Genomic DNA, 21,405 nt, shown 5'->3' with positions numbered 1-21,405 from the left:
CCATTCAGAAAACCTGCAGCCCATTAACCACCACAAAAGTGATAGTTTCCTTTTTTCATTTCCAAATGAGCTTCTTGCTTGCTTCCTCTTTGTGCTCTTTGTTTGTCCCTTAATTTTATTCACAACGCATGAGCTTTCCTTAAAGCTGTTCCTCATAGATTCTACTAATCTTTGGACCCTGCTTTGTCGCTTGTGTTTTCAATGTGGTAACTTTAAAGATGCATTCAAATGTAAATAAGGTAAAATTTCCACAGGTGTTATGGAAAAATGTAAAAAAAAAACAAAAAAACAAATGGAGGTCTTTGGCCTAGATAAGATTAAGTATGGTATTCTTCCAACCAGCCCCTCTTTGTGCTGCTGTGTCATGTCAGGTGATGGTTGCTGAGGCCCTGGACATTAGCAGGGAGACCTATTTTGCCATCCTAATGGACCGCTCCTGTAATGGTCCTGTCATGGTAGGAAGCCCCCAGGGAGGTATGGATATCGAGGAGGTAGCCGCCAGCACCCCAGAACTCATCTTTAAGGTATACGATTTAAGGGTTATGCTCATCACTAAAGTATTAAAATAATAACAGGAAATAACAGGAACAAGAAGATTACTCCCATTAGGCAGTTCAAAAGTTGAATAAAAAAAATATTTTTTTAGCAATGTATTGGTCTTTTCTATTCTATCTGTGTAGAATCTCAGTCATCCAGATCATGGTGATCCTGAGTGCTTCGGTAAAATGAATTAGACTTCTCTTTTTGATTTTTTTTTTTTGAAAATATTAAACCTCTTTCTTCAAAGGACTGAAAAGCATTTAAAAAAAAATGTTCCTCTTGAGATGTTTTCAAGGACCAAACAGAAAAGGCCACTTCACCATCTTTTCTTAAAGCTCTTAATTTATATTTTTGACAGTTGCCCAGGGAAGTTTACAGATGGAAGCTATGCTCTGTTTGTATTCTCTGCTAATTCAGGTATATCTTTTGTCCTGCTTGCATGCACATAGCAGAAGACAGTACACACATATAGCAACGCATTGGAGCTTAACGTGTGCAACTACTCACACATACAGAAAAGACTTCTCTATTGTATATTACAATTAATTAGATTTCGATTACAGCTATTTGGCAACATTCCGTGGCTTTGTTAACAGATGTACACTTAAAGCATTAGAGATGTCTACCTCTAAGTGTTATATTACGCTTTTTGCAAGTCTACAGATAGTAAAGATCCAGTCAAGATTTACATAATTTATTTCCACTGAAGATTAAATATTTTCCATGAAACACAAATCAAACAGCGTAGTACACTTTTTGCATGTTTTATTAAAAGTGATATGTTCTAGACCTAGTTTCTGCCATATACTGTACATAAAGATAGATGACGCATCACGACTTGCTCCCAATGTACAAAGTAGACATACTGTTTCAACATTTGCAACTGAAAACGCAGTGATTCATAGTTACAGATACACTAGTGAAGTTATAATTGTACATATTATATTCCATTTTTTCTATCACAGACTCCTGAGTCCTCCAGACTTGTCTTTTAGGTTGGGCTTTAAAATACAAACCTACAGATAAAGGTTCCACAGATCACTCTCAATATTGGCCAGTCCAGTTTTACTGCAGTGTAACTCATTTTGTGGTTTGAAACAGACAATGAATAATAACACTGTCCAACAACGGAACAGTCCTTCAATGTTTTTATGTACAATTCTTAAACAGAGGTCCACAGCTGCCTCTGTGACTACTTTATTCAGAGCGGCTCACAATCCTGACAATATACATCCTTTTTATAGCATCAAATGACTGATCAGAAATAAACTTATCAGGAAAATGAACATTTGAACATACATCAAGGTGATCAGAAGTGCTTAATATGACAGGAACTGACATATGACAGAAGATATGAGGGTGTACACACAGTGGGGGAGGGAAGGGAGGGAACTGACTGCAACCAACTACTAGGAGACAATCAAAAGATTTTGACTTCACTTCTGAGGAGCTCTCATGGTGAACATCTTTATATAGAGTCTGTGGTTTCTACAGAATGACTCTACCCTGAAATCCTATAAAATGTTACAAGGAAATTTCTGACTTCCTTAAACTTAAAGAAACAAGAGTCTAATGATCGTAAATCCTTTATTTCAGTCCAAGCTCTCCTTTTTCTCCATTCCTGGCAGCCTGCCACTACTTAATTATGATGCGGTTTCATACTAGCATCAGTTATTGTCATATTTTAGGTGTTTGAACCTCCTTTTCTCGCTCATTTCCTGTCTTCTTCTGTTTGTCGTCCTCTCCCTTTGACTCTTACAGGAAGTCATAGATATTTTTCAAGGTGTGCGAGACGACCAGGCACTTGGTATGGCAGCTAATTTGGGTTTCAAAGGACCTCTGCAGAGACAGGTAATGGGCGCACTGAAGGCTTTAAATTCACAATGCAAAGGATCTACTTCTTCTCACACTCATACAGGGAGACTGACACATGCTCATTCACAAACTGATCGCACTTTGACTCTTATTTGTTTTCCAGAGGCAGGTTGTGAAGTGTCATTACACTAGGCTTGCTTGCCAGGTGGTCTATTGTCATTTCTGGCGGTGACGCACAGCACTGTGCCAGTCTGAGGAGACTGACATCACTAATGATACCACTATTTGATAGAACATGCACACATTGATTTTGTGAGTGAGTCTTTCAGTAAGCAACAAAACTGATCTCGGTGGGAAAGCAGGACACTGAAACGAACATTTTTTTTTCTTGTCACCTCAGATTTTATAAGTTATATGCAGGCAGCATTTTTCTATGAAAGGCCACAGAAGAAAAGCATAGAAGCACCTGAACTTCACATTCAGTCCTGGGAGACAAAATAATAGGTACCAACAGTAGATGCTTATAATAAGAATTTGGATAGTTCTACTTAAATGCAGCAAAAGGTAACTGCAATGGAAGCATCTGCAAATTCCGAGCGCTTCAAATTTATGCCTGCTTTGTCAGTGTAAAGTGTACAAAGGTGAGCTCATTCCTTTTGTCTGTTGTCAGTTTATGTGCCCACATTTATTTGTGTGTGTGTGTGGTTTTTTTTTTCTTTTTTCAATTATTGCATTCACATTAAAATGATCACCTACTTCCTGTGCCAAATAGGCTGAAGTAATACAAAGTAAAGTGGTTAAATAAAAAAAAATGCTTTTCTTAGTTGAAAATAGTAATCAATAATTACTGATATCAACTGAAATACAACTTTTGATCGTGATTAACTATTAAAGCTGTATCACCCGGCTTTATTGTTATGCTTACATGAGTTCATTTCAAAGTCTTTTCATCTCCTCTCACTGGTACCTTGACATGAGAAATTAGAAAAGCTCAAAATGGTAACACCGAGAATTGGTATAAATCAGCCAAATAAATTTGCCTCTGTGAAACACATTCGACTTGAAGATGTTTGAGCTTTGGTTGCATCCCATTGTCTTTGATCCTTTTATTTTGGCATGATACTGAAAGAGCATTGATTTTACACAGGCAAAGGGAGAAATAAAAAAATGATTGGTTAAGTGTCTGCATTGTTATACCCTTTTCCTTGCTTGCTATGAGTCAGCTGCCAGATTGTTTAATTCAGCAATAATTACAGCTCTTCTAAAATACCTTAAACGTCTTGAATGAGCTGTGTGATGAGAAGAGCTTTGTGCAGATGCAACTGTGTCTGTGCATGCATATATTTTTTTATGTGTGACAGAAAAAGGGGTAAGATTTGTGGAGTGCCCGTCGACAATGTGCCGAAAGCTACTTTCATTACTTATGTAGCATTGAAGCCATCGAGATATGAATTAAAATCCCTTTTAAAATGGAGATTTTTGATGATGATGATTTCATGTGATGATCCAAATGTTCTGACATTTTGCAATTGCTACGTTCACTGTTTGTCTTCGGCCCACATACCATTTGTAAATGCCAATCCTTTGTGACATGAAACAATATGAGACCGAATTTGTATGCATGGATACTACAACAATGTCAATGTAATGAAGTGTGCCATAGCTTTACATGCAGTAGCGTTGGATAAACATGTTGTGACATATGTTCCAGTCTTTTCTTGGGAGTTGTGACGTGTTTTAAAAACTGAATTAAATGTTTTCTTTTATATATAGACATACGTACTCATGCAAATGAAGCTCAGGCAGCGTGACGTTGAAGGTGATTTGCCATGTTTTATGTAGCTTGTGTGGGAGCCTGAGTGGCCTTGGCGGGGCCGACAGCTCAGAGCCGAACCATCAGGTAATTACTGTCCTCTGTGGACCTCGCAGGCAGCAGATCAGATTAAGAGGCTCTATGATCTGTTCCTGAAAGTCGACGCCACTCAAGTCGAAGTCAATCCTCTTGGAGAGACTCCCGAAGGACAAGGTACCTTGTATGATAGAAAGCGCTTGTCGTGTGTGTGTGTGTGTGTGTGTGTGTGTGTGTGTGTGTGTGTGTGTGTGTGTGTGTGTGTGTGTGTGTGTGTGTGTGTGTGTGTGTGTGTGTGTGTGTGTGTGTGTGTGTGTGTGTGTGTGTGTGTGTGTGTGTGTGTTGACCAGTCTCTGTCTCGTGTGTTTGTCTATGTCTGTGCAAGTGTGTCTCCTGGTATTAATAGATCCTAAATCTTGTTGAATATTTCCACATTTTGAATACAGAATTGAGCATGAAAATATACCCGATCTATTAATTACTCAGTCTGAGATGTAGACACCCCATCTCCTCGGGTATGAATGCATTTAAGAACGTGAACTGTACTGTAATTGCAACACACTGACATCAGCTTCTTGTCAGCATGACTTTGTCAGGATCAAAATCCAAAAGGCTTCAGGGAGCAGAGCTTTCCATATTCACAGCATGTAGATGTTTGTTGATGTTCCGTAGCTGTTGATGATTAACAACAGGCATATATTCCAACATTAACAAGTAATGAGGAATTACAAATTACAGCAGCCGCTTCAGACACATTCACCATTTCCTTCACTGTTGACGAGGAGTAGCCACTCGGGCCTGCTCTGTGAATATTTCAAATAAAAAATAGCTTGTCAGCTTAATATAGGGTGTTGGGAGGCCCTTAAAATGTTTTGAATTCAGTTATACATACTGTATATCAAACCATAAAAGTCGTTATGAGTTTTTTTTTTCCCATTTAGAAAATAAATTCTTGGAAATAGCTGACTTCTTCAGCAGCAAAATCTTAAAATCCCTCTCCCAGGATTGATTAAACACCTGGAAACTCATCTCTGTTTACAAAAATGACATATTTAGTATTTTTTTCCGTTAAAATAACCACTTTCTAGCTTTATGAAGTCCCCACACCGGCTCACCTAAGACTCTATTCAAACACTGTAAAACTACTACATGTAGAACCAGAGAATAATTCTAAAGAAGGATCATGTTACAAAAAGCTCAATGCTGTGAGGTGACAGGATTGGTTTCTTAGGTTTGTTACATATGAAACCCTAGAAATCTGAATTCATGTCATTGAGACATTGATAAGCTGTAGTTTCAAGGCAGAAATGCTCAGCCATGACACTGACAACTTATTTCACTCATGATATGTTTTCCAGCATATAAAAAATGGCATATGAACAAAAAGCTTGATTTTAACTGGAGGGACTTTATAAATGTGGAGCTCGTAAAACCTAAAGCCAGGCTAATAAATTTATATCTAAGAGTCAGAAAATGTTTAGTACTTTCCCCCTAAAGCCCTGTTCAGAAATCGGTAATTGTTAGATTTATCATTCTGTTCACTTACCTCACTGTGTCCTGAAGGAGCAGTTTTGTGGCGTTGTCTGGATTCTACCTTATGCCTACGAATGGGCTGTACCAAATGTAATTATATACATGAACCTTAAAAAATTCTGTGAGTGTCTATGAACAAATGAAAGGTTGATGGAAGATTCTAACAAATTAAAAGGTTTAGATAGCACCGGCTTCAATTCATTGTCTTTATAGTCATGCAGCCTAACCCATTAGATATTCAGTCCATTGAAATTAATGTTCAGTAATTAGATTCAGAATAAATTTACTGTGCAGTAGAGCAGTAAATAATGTCTCTATTGTCAGTCAAGTCTTTGTTCTTGAAGTATAAATTGTGAAACAAGTCTGAATTCAGACCTTTGTTATGCTGTTAGGTCTGTGTGAAATAGTGGTACTAATGTTAGACTAATTGAGCTGTAAATTAGCAGTTGGCCTTTCTCAAGTGTCAAGTTATAATAAAAACAATCCCAGAAATGCTGTTTCTTCTGCCGCATATCAGTGGAAACCATCCCAAATGACTTAGAAAAATATTCATAGATTTGTATTGTACTGGGTCATAAAATGTATTTTTGAAAGAATAATTGTAAGTAATATCTAGAGTACAATTAAAGTCAGTTTCAGTGCAACTGCCATGTCTAACGTTAACAGAAAGTCCCTAAGTGTAGCTCAGTCTGTTTAGCAGTAGTAATAGTCCAGTAATAGTGTGGATAGTGCATTTAAACATGACTTATTAAAGCCATGGGTAAGGGTTTAAATGAGAGGATCGAAGTCAAAAGCTGAATGGACAGTTTCTGTAGTCTTTGTGTGTGTTTTCACTGTGTGAAGTGTTTCCTGTTGGAAGAAAATACTTTATTTCACAAAGAAAAACAGAGATGCAGGTGAACTTAACTCTGCCTGTTGTCACGTAGCACCATAAATTTGCACAACATGACACAAGTGGAGGTTAGCAGGCTAGCATTTCAAGTGCTCATCATTCAGATGAGAAAGGCATTACACATCGTAGCGATGCAGTATTTCAGCCCGTGTGACGCTGCTTTCGTTGAACTTGTGCTGAACTTTGTTTTTCTCCCAAAGAAATACGAGCGATTGTCTTGTCTGTGCAGCTGAACACAGATTGACTGTGATGTGTCCTGCTGAGACGTATTACAACGCGCTGAAGATGCATCACTTCTTTGATGTTATTTAGTCTCCTCAAAAACAGATTTGTGTTCAAAGTATGCTTTATCAAGCATTGACAAGATAAGTTTGTTATTTCATGATTTCTTATGAATATTAATGAAGAAAATGACTCCTTTCAAACGGTGGATTTACGCTGAGAGGTATGAGTTTCCTTTCCTAACAGCGGGAAGAAGCAGTGCCTGTGATTGAAGCAGCCTTTGCAGACAGGCTTCACATTAACATCAACTCATTCTTTAGTTCGATTTGTTCACATGTCGCAAGGGAGCGCAGCTATTTTCCGGCAGGCATTCAACAGACGTGTATCAGAATGGAAAATTTCTCAAGGGTAGAAAATTTGTTTTTTTTTTCTTTGTCTTGTTTGGTAATAGCTGAATTCATTTTGTAGATAGGCTGCAATAAGAGATGTGTCAAAACAAAAACAAAAGGAATTGTGTCGTGGGAGAGCTACTTCACCTGTGGGACACAGTATGTCTACTACTTAGTGCCAGGGGAGTCTGCCTGCTGTGTATGTATGTATGTATGTATGTATGTATGTGTTTTGTTTCCATGTGTTGTGTGTCTACATGTTTGTGCTGTTCATTAGAAAAGGTAATGCCCAAGGTAATTAGATATTGCCGTAGATTCTTTAGAAACTATAACGGTTATATTTTTGATGGTTTAATCACTCTTTCCTTTTATATCTTTTATCATTTTTTTATGCTGTTTTGTCTTTTTCTCTCCTGCTGAGGTGTTAAATGATGATTAATACTACTCTAATGTCTGCACAGTGAAGCTGAAATCTGCGCACAAATCATCCATTCTCTATACACCGCTTTATCCTCACTAGGGTGGCGGGGGGGTGCTGGAGCCTATCCCAGCTGACTCGGGCGAAGGCAGGGGACACCCTGGACAGGTCGCCAGTCTGTCTCAGGGCTACATATACAGACAAACAATCACGGGCAATTTAGAGTTATCAGTTAACCTCAGCATATTTTTGGACTGCGGGAGGAAGCCAGAGTGCCCGGAGAAAACCCACGCATGCACAGGGAGAACATGCAAACTCCATGCAGGCCGGGACTCGAACCAGGGATCTTCTTGCTGCAAGGCGAAAGTGCTAACCACTACCCCACTGTACAGCCCGCGCACAAATCAGCTTAGCAAAAACAACTGGACATAAGCGAAAAGATGGCGCTGTGCTTGGGGTTGCCTGGCATGCTCATGATATCAGTAAGGCTGGTTTGATGAGAAAATAATTTGACCCATGAGCTTCTCTAAAATTGTGTGTCATTTTCACTCTTTAATTTGTGATGTGATGTGTTAATGACCTTTAAATTAATATGACTCACCAGATGTAGATTGCAGGCATAAGTCCACCATTTGCCGCACTTTTCATGCGACTTCTTCCTCCTCTTCTGCTATCCGCCTGTTACAGTTTTATAAATTGATGAATTAGGCATATTACAGGCACTTCTTGCTTCCCTGCATGCAAATGTTCCTACAAAACTATTCCCTTGTCACTATTTTGCATTAGCATCATGCTTCTTTTGCTTAACGCCATCCACTGTGATTGTGATTCATTTAAATAAATACAAAGAAGCTCGACTGTTTTACCTCTAGCAGAACAAAATGAGGAAAAACTAGCTGATTTTATTAACTTTTCTTGCAAAGGTTTCCTGATTTTACACTAGAAGTTTGCTGTGCAGGCATGACAGTGGTGCTAGTCGTCTTCTTTAAGTCTCGCCAAGAAAGCAAATAAATGTATTTATCCTAAATCTTTAACTGTTCCTTTTAAATTACAGTCACTATTTATGTGTAAGCTCTTTGGCTGATCTGTTAAAAGAAAAAAATAAAGTGTGCCTGCTATTTTTCCAGGTAGCTCCATGAATGTGGTGTCTTTGAAATTCATTCTCTTTGAAGTATGAAGAAAATGTCCATTTACTATAATAGCCTTTCCCTCAGAGGCAGTGTCAAAAACACATACCTCAGTGAGCCAACCTCTGAAATAATTAAGACCAGTAGGCCGAGGGGACACCCTTCAGTTCATTAATTTTAGCTTTTAGAAATGATAATTAGCTATCTTTTTTTTTATGTCTGCAGTCTGCCAATTATTGCCTTTTCCCCTGCCTGCCATCTTCTGCTTTCTTTTCACTTTTCTGCCAGTGCTGCTGCCATCTTTATTCCTGACTCTGTGTTTGTCATCTTCCCATTTGTCCACATCTTTACCCCAGTGGTTTGCTTTGATGCCAAGATCAACTTTGATGACAACGCCGAGTTCCGTCAGAAGGCTGTGTTTGCTATGGATGACATGACTGAGAGCGACCCCACAGAGATGGAGGCAGCCAAGTGGGACCTCAAATATATCGGACTGGACGGAAACATCGCCTGCTTTGGTATGAATGCAGTGCCCGTAACAGAGCTCCTACACCTGCACACAACAGCTACAAAATGAATTATCCCATAGGCGAACCCCTGCTGGCATATGGCTTTAATGTGTCTCTTAAGCTGCGTAAGTGAAAAGCTCGGACACAGTTAAAACTTAGTCAAACTAAAGGCAGCCTGGGCTCTCCTCCAGTCCACATTACAAGCGGCTTTCTGAGGACTCCAGAAGGACTGCTGCCGTAACCAATGCGTTCTAATTAGCTATAATCCGCCCAGAAAGTCTCCAGTGAGCCAGATTGTTAGCGTTCTCATTAAAGGCCCTCTCTCTTGTCATAAATCAAAGCTTTTACAGTGTACAGCAGCACAAACAGGTGCTCTCGCTTCTCACCCCGTAGCCTCGTAAACACATTAGATGTCTGTTAACACTACTCCCCCTTCATGCACAGGCACACACCCCATTCTGCATCCCCAGCTCCCAGACTCTCTTAAAGTAACAACAGCTTTTAAGGCCCTGCAGCTTCCTTGAGAGCTCTGTAAGCCACCAAAGTGACAGCTGTTAAAGCAAATTTCCCTTTTATTGAGACCTCGGTCGGGGAGCTTGCCAGGACACAAGTTCAGCCTGGCTAAACCAAATGAGGTTAGACATTTTCGTTCACTTGGCTCCCGCGCAACCCAGCAGGGTAGCGGGCGCTGGCAGTTGGCTAAATGATGACACAGTCCACAGAAAAGGGTGGCAGAACCCCTTTTAATCAGCACTCTTTTCTCTGAAGTCAAGAGTTGAGATGTAATCAAATTTTCTCTGTGTTGCTTGACTTGAATGTTCCTGATTAGAAGATTTCCAACTGATTCACTTTTTAAGTGTGACATTTTTTCGGTTATTTTCTCTTATTTGGTGGATAATTTAGTGCTAGATTTCTTTGTGGGTGTTCTTACAGTACATGCCATCTCTCCCTCAGTGTCGCTAATGTTATTTTAATGAGCTCATGTCTGCTGGCATCACACTTTCCACTCAGGGACTTTTGTTTCTATGTCTGGACTGTAGCCTGTACACAGTAGCCAAGTTTAGCCTCATTATGCTAATAATACATTGTACTTTAGGTCGTTATCACGCAAGATAGTGTATAAAAAAGAATGCGCTTGATACGAGAAGTCTTGCTCTGGAACATTACCATCCACATGGTTAAAAATGTGCCTGCTCTTAATTTAAATATAAACGTATGCATTTTGATTCAGCTAGCAATGACATCTTTCACAGTGAATGGAGCCGGTTTGGCCATGGCCACATGTGACATCATTGACCTGCATGGAGGAAAACCAGCCAACTTCCTGGACCTGGGGGGCGGAGTCAAAGAGAGACAGGTGTATGAGGCTTTTAAGCTGCTCACCGCTGACCCAAAGGTAGGAATAAATTGTTTTTAAAAAAAAAGTGGTTGCGTTCCTTTTTTATTCCGCAGCCTGTTTATAAGAACTGAGCACAGAAGACAGATTGTTTCTTTATATTAAAGCACAGCATCAAAGAAAATGTCAGTTTTCACACCTGTTGAATTGACTTTGATAATGTAGTATCTTGTCATAGCACATTCATAAAGCTCGGTCTGTCTGGTTAGCTTTGTCACTGAGACAACGGCGCTCATTAGACTAGGGACCTTGGCATATGTCCATGTTTCACTGAGGAGAAACAGACTCTGAAAGGCAATGTGATTATATGCCATCATTTCAGTTGCCGTGGCATGAAGAATTGGTCCCCTGTACTCGGCAATAAAACAGGGCTTTTAGAGACTTTTTATGATTTTCATCCTCACATGTATATTAACACACAACACATGCTCATCTGCAACTGAAACGAATGCACATATAAAGCTTAAAATCAAAGCATGCTTGTGAAAATCTTGCAGCTCGGAGGGAGTGGCAGCTCGGGGTGTTTTACAAGTGATTCTGCTCTATGTTCAGAAAGCTAATAACTCCAAACTAAACAATGTGAGCCTTGTAACGATAGCGCAGAGCTGATTGTGTGTTGACAGTCATCACATCACTAATTCCCTCACTGCTGTCACTCCTACATCCCCGGACTGATCTCTAGTTGCCTCTGTGTTAGCATCTATGTGTGGAATACAGAGCAGAATTAGATAGAAACTCTGGTCTAGGTCCTTTTTTTAAAATGTTCATGAACACATGCTGACTTGACTTATCAGTACATGCTTTCAAGTATATGTTTCATACTATTTTAAAAGACATATGTACCTGGAGGTTTTCAAAGATAGCGTTCTAATAGGCATTGCCAGTTTACTTAAGGCTAGAGCTAATTCCATGACAACAGCAGCAAATACACCACAGTCACACTTTCCTTTCATTTTACACCTCTGCTTTTCTATCCTGACATCAGTAAGGATAGGCCCACTTATTTTTCCCACCTGGAAACAATGGAGATGCTGGGAATACAGATATACTGTATGGAATGTTACAGTCCACTCTTGAAATAGATATTCTGTCAATATTCCACGACCAGAAACTCAATTTTATCTAAATCCCATTCTGTAGGTGAATTTTTCATGTTGGCATTTTTAAAAACAGCAGTAAACAGACCACTGTTGCACACCTTTGTAGATGAATGTTGAAAACTTACTAACCTTAACACCCCAGCAGGTGATACATTGCCCGACTCAGATATCTGCTGTGTGATTGATTTGGTCTCGTAAATTCAACCCAGTCGAGTGTGGCAGACAATAAAAATGCATGTAGCGGATGAAAAAGAAATCTAATCAACATGAGAAAGGGGAGCTACAAAGATTGGTCACTCTTTCCTGGTGTTGGGCCATTATCTTTATGATAATACCCTTTCAAAACAAGTTGGATAACTGCAGAGGCAAAATCTGTTTTTTGTCTTGGGCTGATTCCCCAAATGCAGATGGGGGAGTAAGCTTGCTGTCTGTCCCTCCTGCTGCTGTGCATGGAAATAGAGACAGGGAGCTCCTCCCTAACAGTGAAAAAAGTAGAATAGGATTGACATTAAACTGGGTTGGAAGCACCATTAGCATTTCAACCAGGGGAGCTGAGAAACCTGCTCTGATCTGTGGAGGGAATGTTAATCATTTCACAATAAGAGCGAGCTGCTCATTTGCATTTAGTTTCTTTTTTCTCCTGCAAATTACCACTCTCAAACTTAGAAATATGAGCAGAAACTAAGTAACTAAAAAATCACTGCCTGGGTTAGATTTTGAGGCAATAATTATCGGCTTCAAGTGCCAATAAGTTCTTTTATCCTCCTTTTGCCTTGAATATCAAGGCATCGATGCTTGTGGCCTTCATAGCTGCAACCTTTTGTTGACCATTTACAACTTAAAGTCACAGAAGAACTGGTTTACTTGCATTTCACATTGTTTTTGTTCTATTTCAGGATTTTTTTTTAAACGTCTTCTTTTGGCTAATAGTATAGATGGCATGCATTATGAGGATGCTTTTTTCCTCTTGCACTGAATAAAATGAGTTTGATGGCTGCTGTGGGGAAGCCCATTAATATTCTGCTGCATACATGAATATGTGCTTTTTATTAGAGACCACTATGACTTTTGAGTGTGAAGATTAAAATGGTTTATGTCCCGTGGAAAAGATAGAAGACCATTCGGCAGGCAGTGCAGCAGGAAATATCCCTCCGTAATGACGACATACATTTCCACAAAAAACAGGTATTTTGGTGTCTGTCTTTTCTTTCAGTCTTTCCTCCTTCAGTTGCTTTTGCGCTTTTGTCTGCGTTCCTCGGTCTTTCTCTCGGTCTCTGCTTTGATGTCTCAGGCTCATTGTGCTGAGAGGAGTGGAAGCGAAGCGAGTGTACTGTTGGCACTGAATAGCAGAGATGGAGCATGAGATGACAAAGCCTCCTTTTTCTTGTTTGCTCACTTCTCCAGTATCTACCCTTAAAGCATTCATTACCTTAAACATGATTATTTTCCGAAAGAAAAGGGAAGAGAAGACCGATGAAATGGGGATACTGTATGTGAAGTGGGAACAACACAGAAAATAAAGTCAAAATGAAAAGAAGGCGGGGGGGACTGAATCACAAAGCAGTGTGTATCCCAGTGGGTCTGTGTGTGTGTGTGTTTGTGTTAAATACGTGAGATGTTATGTAGCTCAGCTGGGTCTACTAGACCATTCAGCTTTGTTTGAATTTAGGCCCCCGGCTTTTTAAGCGAGGACATATTTATTTTCCATGCTAAAATAAATAGCTCCACTTTCTTCATATCCACGTATAGAACAGTTTGTTGACAGAATGGCTGAATTTATTGAGGTTCCCTCACATCACCTGTAGGCACGAAGCAGGAGCAGGCAGCAAATACCAACAGCCAAATAACCTTGTTATTGCCTTGTGCCTGTGCCATAAAGAAAGTGGCAGATGGATGTTTTGTCCAACTCGACATCCATTTTGTTCTTAAGGCTTTAGGCTATTTTCTGTACATTTTATGGGCTACAGTAAATGATGACATTTTTCTTTAACACACTTGTTGTTGGTGTATGTCTGTATTAGGACCGGCATTATATCAAACTATTAATTGTCATGTCACTTTATTTTGTCAGTTATTATGTCATTACATGTTAATCCCACTATTACCTAATGACATTATTTTTCACATTTAAATGTAGACTTTGTTATTGCTGCTCTAATTTTATATGCCACATTTTAATGGTTCTTTGCTGGAAATTGATGGGGAAAAAACTTTTTTTTTAAATCACAATGTGAAACATCACACAAATTTAAAGTCTGTGTAGTGCTCCAGCAAACTTCTCATCTTTACAATGTCCAAAATATATATGTATGTATATATATATATATATATATATATATATATATATATATATATATATATGGGCAATGTATGAATACCTGTGTGAATATCCATTCTGTGTGTGTCTGCATGACAAGATTGGTTAACATTATAGCAAATGTATCTTCGGTGTTTACTAAATAGTCTTTCATTCTGATAAACCAAACATAACACCAAGTATGTTGAAAAGCAGGGTGGTAATTGTGGACATGAATTGTGAGGTTAGTTCTATAGTTCTGTTTCTTGACCATCAGCTTTGTGTTTCTACTCACAATCAATAAAACCTCAACTCCATCCTACAGAATCTGAAGTGTTCCAAGTGGAGAGTGCACTGTTTGAGGGGGGTAGATGAAGTCTTTCTTTTTCAGAATAACGTTTTGTTCTACTTAAGTTGGCAGCAGAGCCAGAGTCATATTTCTGTTGTTCTGAGTTGTGAATGTTCTGCCTCCCACTCAGTTCCTCTGTGTGTGCAAAAAGAAAAATGAGACGAGGGAAGAATAAAAAATACACTGTCAGAAAAAGGTGCAAATAAAAAGAAATCACGCTTCAGTAATGTAGCGCATCCATTTGCCTTTTTCTTTATAATATCAAAGCTAGGAAACTGCACGACACTGTCAGATCATGAATACTGGCATGTAGTGACACCCCTCAGTGCTTACACTCATGCATATAATATGTGGTTAGCGTGTAAGTATGGCTTTGTGTTTGCTTTCTGGATTGTTACCTGTAGGCCTGTTGCATACTGCAGTTTGTCGTGCCGCTGCATTGTTTAAGGTGGAATAGGCATGCAAAGTTGGGAGGCTCTGCTCTGAGGTGAAAGAGGCACAGATTGGCAAATTAGCATTAGTTCAGCTGGGTGACCCACCTCCAAGGCAAATACGGAGGTGTGTTCATATGCATTTGTTAATGTTGTTGCATAATCACTCCGCTGATCAGGAAACGTGTTTTAGCTCCCACTGGCACGTGTGTGTGATCTCAGTTTGAAATGCTGAGGCTCACATTTGTGCATGTTTATGGGAGGGTATTACTCGTGTAGTGGGGACCAAAATCTGTTGATAGTAACATTATTGGAACTTGTTTTCCTTATTTTGTGCCAAAAACCAAGACATTCTTACTTAAATCATTAAATTTTAGGGTGAATATGTTCCAAGGTTAGGGTAAGGTTTAGGTTAAGGATAAGAAAGTAGTAGTTAAGTTTGCAGGAAATTAATGTAAGTCACATAATGTCCTCTGAAATTGTGGAAACTGTATTGGTGTGTGTGTATATGTGTATCTGACTGTGTAATTTTTCTTTTGGCGCGCTTGCTGCATTTCCCCATCCACTCTGTTTGTGTGGGATTATAATGCGTGTCCCCCAGCGCTGCAGCCCCCATCGCCCTCAAAGAAAACTACATACAATTTTACTTCTTTCCAGCTCAGTGGCTCTGCTTTAACTCACCTGTGGTCCCCCTTTAACCATTTTCCTCCTTATTGCAGTGACACTCCTGAGCCCTGCAAGCTTTAAGTCCCATCTCTGCTTCTACTGGGAACACACAGACTGTTGGAACTATTTCAACATCTTTTTCTGTTTTGAGTGTTTTCATTGATATTACTCACCTCTGCTTAATTGCTCATATATACCAGGATTTTATCTAGCATTGGATGCAGTGCCCAAGTGTTTGTGTGAAATGCCTCAAATCACATAAATGTAAAAGGGCATTTGGGCGACTTATCAGAAAGCGTATATAAACCAACAGTCACAGTTCTATGAAAAAACACTGTGGTGGTAGCTTGGTCAGGAATGATCTGCCAGTTATCAATCAGTGCTTAGATGAACATTTGTGGGATTGGAATGTGACACATGCTCATTACCAAACTAATCAAGCAACTTATTGGATGCTTCTTTGTTTTATAATTGCAGTCATTGACTTAGATAATCAAGTTGAATCCCATTGATCGTGAAACCCTCAAAACGCAAATGAAGCTTAGACTTTTTTGTGAGGGCGTAATTCTTGGGACTGCTGCCAAAACTGATACCAGATTGTGTGAGTGTGTGATAGATTGCAACTAAAAAAATGCTAACCAACTACATGGATATCAGTGTGTTGAATTAAATAGGCTTGCAAAAACAGTTAACGTTTCACATATACGTCATGCATTTTTCATATTTAAAAAAAAAAAAAACTGCTGTTCCAAAATGTAGTCAAAAGTGTCTTCTGCTGCCATATCCTAGACCTAACATTAGGTAGTAGTCACTAGTTTTGATAGTGCCTGTTACTAAGCACAGATATCAATCAGAATCTCTGAATTTCCTTGCAGTTTTCAGACCCCAGATGAATATTAGCAATGCAACATGTTTATTCCTCTTATGTGTGCTAGTTAAGGTTATCGAGAAATCTTTTTGTAGTAGGTGTGATGTGTTATTTGACGAGTTAAATAGAATTTTGAATACAATATTTGCTGCCATCTTTCTTTCACAAATATGATATGGATGGTGGTCAGAAACAATGCAAAACAAAAAAGCTTATAATGGCGAAAAGGTCCCATATTGTGCCTCTTTACAGCAAATAAATCTCACATGCCAGCAGAATGTGGCTTTGAGCTTCTTCCATCTCCAAACACCCTAAAAATGGTTCATTTTGTCATGTCTGTATAACCCCTGGTTTTAGCCTTGTTTTTAATGAGATGTTTCAATGTCTGTAGATTTAAATGCAATGGAGCTGCTGCTGTTTTGCTCTATTCAGGAAGACGACTCTCTCTGCATCTGTTATTGACAGTGTGGAACAAAACACCTGACCACACTGCAGCTGACACATGAAGTAGAGTGTGAGACCAGCACTTTCTATTGCTTCTGGCTTTCTTTCAGAGCAATCATTTTACATGGAAATATCACTGAATTCACAGCACAGCCATTGCTTTTGTTTGGTGTGTTTGTTTGACAACGATACGGTTATAAAATCAGTACCTTAGCGCCACATCTAGAGAATGGCTATGAAGTGACTTTCGCTAAATATGTATGTCTTAATTGGCTGTATTGTAGTCTATTTTGTACTTGTTCTGTTGTCTGACAACACAGACAAAAATATGTGTAGATTAAAACAGCTTTATTGGGAATTTTGCTCAATGAAAATACAGTTTTCATGACCACAGAGAGCAGGAGAGAAGTGTAAACCAAATAACCCACCCAGTACTTGTTTGAGTTTCAAATACATCTTTAGGGTTCCACACAGAGTTCTGACCTGTGTGCATGCAATCAAAGCTAATGATAAAGTTAGCCACACTAGCAACACAAAGCACTAACTCTAAGGATTTCCCGATGATTGCGGGGAAATTCTCTGAGAAATAAGAGTAATCCACTGGATCTTCAGTTCCTCAGATGCTGGATGTCCGTAAAGACTGTTGTGTTTGCCCTTGCAGCCAACAGCATTCTAGAGCTAGCAGAAGCAGCTCTAGAAAGTAAACAGACCTGGTGGACTGTGAGGAAGCAACTCTTTCTGAATGGATTGCCAAGAAACAGCGGGCCATGAGATGGCAGGATAATGTGATGTTTGAGCTAGGCAACTATTGGTTTGTTATCTGGTGTAGCAGCTCAGTAAAGTTCTCACTGGCTTGTAAAGCTGGGAGGTTATCTAGTTGTCAGGGAACTTGAGGAATGGCAAATGTAAACTTCTTATCTTAACAGCCACAAAACACAGTAACAATAGATTTTCACCTTATGGGACTTTTAAAATCACCTTCAAATAATTTCAAAAACCCCAATACAAAACCACCATCCCCCAGAATCCAAACAGCACCTAAGCCTTTTAAAACTTAGGAAAACCTTGCATACCTGAGCATTTCTAGTGATGCCCCATTGTGACTTGCTGCCAGTCTGCCACCTCACCATTTTGTCTTGTGTTTTTCTTCCTTTGCTTCTCTTTCTCCTTGTTCTCTCTCTCCATCTCCCTCCTTCTTTGTGCCTCTCTTTTCTTCCCTGTAGCCTTTCATCTAGCTAAATCCTGTTAAAGTCAATGTGAGGAGCTCTCCTCAGCTTCATGCCTGCTAGTTAAATCCTGCAGGAGCCCAGGCACTGCCTTTCTCATCCCCATATGGAGATGTCTGAACCCGTATCTAATGTGCTTCAACATGTATGTAGTCACAGAAAGGCAGAGACTCTGGTCCAAGCCAGGTTAGCCACAGAAATGCAAAATACGCCATCATATCCTCAGAGGAACTGTGGGCTGTTTTCCTCTGGGCTTTCCATCACATGATTGTGATCACACAGCTCTTTGTTTCGCTGTGAAGAAATGCAAATAGGTGCAAATGCACTATTGTTTTGTCGCACCCACATCATACACACATGCAGCCCTCCAGGGAACCCACCAACTTTTAATCACAAGAGTCACCTGTGATGTGAGAGACCCATGCTGTGTTGCTTTACAGGGAAAGAAATCACCTCTCTGCTTGGAGCCCAAGGCCTGTGGGAGATGCTGGTCCCCTGTGTTATAAAAACAAGCAATGCAAGCTGTTGAGAAAAGGAGAGAAAGAAGAAAGCAAGCTACCCTGGTAATGGAGTCCATTCCCGGTGCGCAGAGTATTACACAAGTACTAAATAGAGAACCAGCTATGGAGGGATGCATACTTAGTCCAGCCAACACACTGGGGCTGCCACATTGAGGCCAAGCTGCAGGAAGAGTGAACATTGTTTGTGACAGGCAGACAGTTTGTGTAGTGTGTTTCTTTTTTTTTTTTCCTTCAGTTATAGGCTGTGTAGGTCATTTTACTGGTTTGTCATTATTTGAGAAAGGCTCTACCTTATATAATGTTTTTTTTTTCTCTGCAGATTTGCTTATGGTGCAATAAAGTCCTCTAGTGACAGATACAGGGTTGAGTTTTTGTGTATCATGGGACCTCTACTGCTCCAGTGCATTTGAAATCGCTGCAGCACTGTGGGAAGCTTATAGGCTAAACCCAGAGTACGCTGACCCTGTGTTAGTCATTGAATGTATTCACCATAAGCCTGATCAAATGCAATTGGTCTGTGTGTTATGCGTTATTATGCTATCCATTCTAAGCCTCCATAATATAGCTCAAAACTTTATTCTTAGTTAGTTAAACCCACATTACCAGGCTAGTGCAACATGGATAAACTCTCTAACCTTCTTGTTTGTGTTTGAAATATTTATTGGTAGAGATTCATGACAGCACTATGCATTTCTGGAGGGTCTTTTTGTTTGTTTTCTTTTTTGAGGACTTATTCAATGTTGGCAGACTTCTGTTTCATATTACAGCAAGTGTAGGTGTGGATTTGTGTTGTTGGCATGCACATATCAGGTGAATCTGTACTGTAAATGTGACATCTAATATTTGTTCTCACTGTATACAATAGATTCAGTGGCTATAAAGATGTTTCCTTGCTGCTCATTTTAATTTCATTTGTCTGTGCTATATCTTTATTGATGCATTCCCCATGTTAACATTTTGCTTTCGGTAAGCAATAGTTTGTGATTTTAGCCAGAATCACAATAATCTTTAAAAAAAAAAAGTCTACTATGGCATACCTCGCAAAACATGCCATGCTGCCGTAGACTATTAAAGATGAATTACACTCCTTTACATCACCTACAGGTTTCCTGAAGAGCAATTTAGAAGCTCACTGTGATGTCTTTTGCTGCTTTGCATCTTGAATGAAGTTGACTACACAGACCAAAAATTTCTTTGTGCAAGTGTAAAGTTGAATATTTTAATGTTGGGGTCTTTGGAGTCTCTGTGGAAATTGACTTGCTTTTGAATTCAACTTCAAGTGACCATTTAAGGAACTGCAATTTTTGGCTCTTTCGGAAGTTGCACCTTGCATGCCACCAGGATTACAAGCTACCTGAGCATTTCAACAAGATGTCACATTGTGCATTTGTATGATGAATTAATAAAGACACAACTACTGGTATGCATTTCAAGTAATGTGCATTTACAATTTCATGGAGCCCTTTGGACTTGAGCCAAAGTTACAGACCTCTAACTTGTATCCTTTTCCGAGATAAATTCACATCAGGAGTCGACATGTGAGGTTCGGCCCTCCTTTTAATTACAGCTTCATGTGGGTCCAGCATTGCCTATAGCTTTGGTCATCTGGCATTGCTATCACGGATTGAAGAAAACTGAAAGGTAGCAGCATTTAAATGTCAATGCCGACTAGCTGAAGAAAGGAAGAGAGAGGTGAGAGAAATGGTGCACACCTGGTGATCAGAGAAACAGAGTATTTCTATGGACAGAGAGAGGTGGAACTGAATCTTAACATTTGTCTGGCAGCAATTGGATGCAAGTTAGTGTAATTCTGAGGTTTACCAGTGAAGTGTGTAACAATGCTGCCTGAAGCCTTTGTTCGCAATGAGAAGAGACAGCTGTCTCATGCATAGAGTGGAGTAGACCTGCATCATACATGTGTTTGAAGTTTGAAAGTGTCATTGAATAGTTATATATACAGACAGGGCATTTACATGTGAGCTGATAATTGAACTCACTCACTGAGGCGCTCCTTTAAACTTGCGCGTATACATACATACTTGTTGCCCTCACTTGTGGATGAAATAAATTAATACTCACACCATGATTTTGATCAAAAATGCATACTTTTAACCCAAGAAGGGAGGATGAACCCATAAGTGAAGGTCAAACAGGGTTGTCAGACTCCAGACATTCTCTCCCTTCTTCTTTGACTGAAGGTTAATTTAAGGAAGCGAATGAATTGTCCAGATATGTACCATGGAGCTGATGACTTGTCAAATTGATTTGCCCTTCAGGGAACTAATACCTTGTCTGTCTGTCTTCTTCTTTTGATCTGGGTTAGAAGAGCACAGCATGTTTTTAAAGACTCGTCATTTTCCGCATAACTATCAGTAGAGAACACTATTACTTAACCATCATGTATGCATAACGACCACGGTTTGCTAATATATTCACCTCGTCTTGGCACCAATTTGTCCCCCGTTGATTCCCGCACATGCACACATGCATGCAAACACACACATGCATGCACACATGCGTGCACAGAGAGAGACAGGTCCCATGGGTATGTCTGATTGAGCTTTCTCCTGTCTGCCATTCCTCATCTGTGCGAAATCAATAGAGGATCTGGGATTGGAGCTCAGGCTAATTGAGCTCTGCACTCTCTGTTCTCTTATTGCTGCCAGGAGCGTTTTGTCATCACAGCACCTGGTTCACACCATGGGGGCCAGGGGGAGCCAGCCAGCGATCAGATAGGGCCTTTGGATGCCACAGGGAGGGGAGCTGCATGTGATTGAGCAACCTTGTAAAGTCAGGCACTCAGAGGAAGGGCAT

At 39.7% G+C, this 21,405-nt stretch overlaps 1 protein-coding gene across 1 annotated transcript in view; it reads left to right on the top strand.

Annotated features, from left to right (window-relative positions):
- suclg2 (succinate-CoA ligase GDP-forming subunit beta) overlaps positions 1–21,405 on the top strand; it is a 103,647-nt gene that overhangs the window by 45,637 nt on the left and 36,605 nt on the right. The window contains exons 5-9 of the mRNA XM_051948546.1: positions 372–524; positions 2,302–2,391; positions 4,285–4,381; positions 9,142–9,303; positions 10,548–10,690. Coding sequence (XP_051804506.1) covers positions 372–524; positions 2,302–2,391; positions 4,285–4,381; positions 9,142–9,303; positions 10,548–10,690 — 645 coding nt within the window. The remainder of the gene's footprint in view (positions 1–371; positions 525–2,301; positions 2,392–4,284; positions 4,382–9,141; positions 9,304–10,547; positions 10,691–21,405) is intronic.

This window comes from Acanthochromis polyacanthus, chromosome 5 (assembly GCF_021347895.1).
Source record: "Acanthochromis polyacanthus isolate Apoly-LR-REF ecotype Palm Island chromosome 5, KAUST_Apoly_ChrSc, whole genome shotgun sequence".
Taxonomy (NCBI): Eukaryota; Metazoa; Chordata; class Actinopteri; family Pomacentridae; genus Acanthochromis; species Acanthochromis polyacanthus.
The sequence above is the reverse complement of the archived record's forward strand: the minus strand, read 5'-3'. Positions and strand labels throughout refer to the sequence as shown.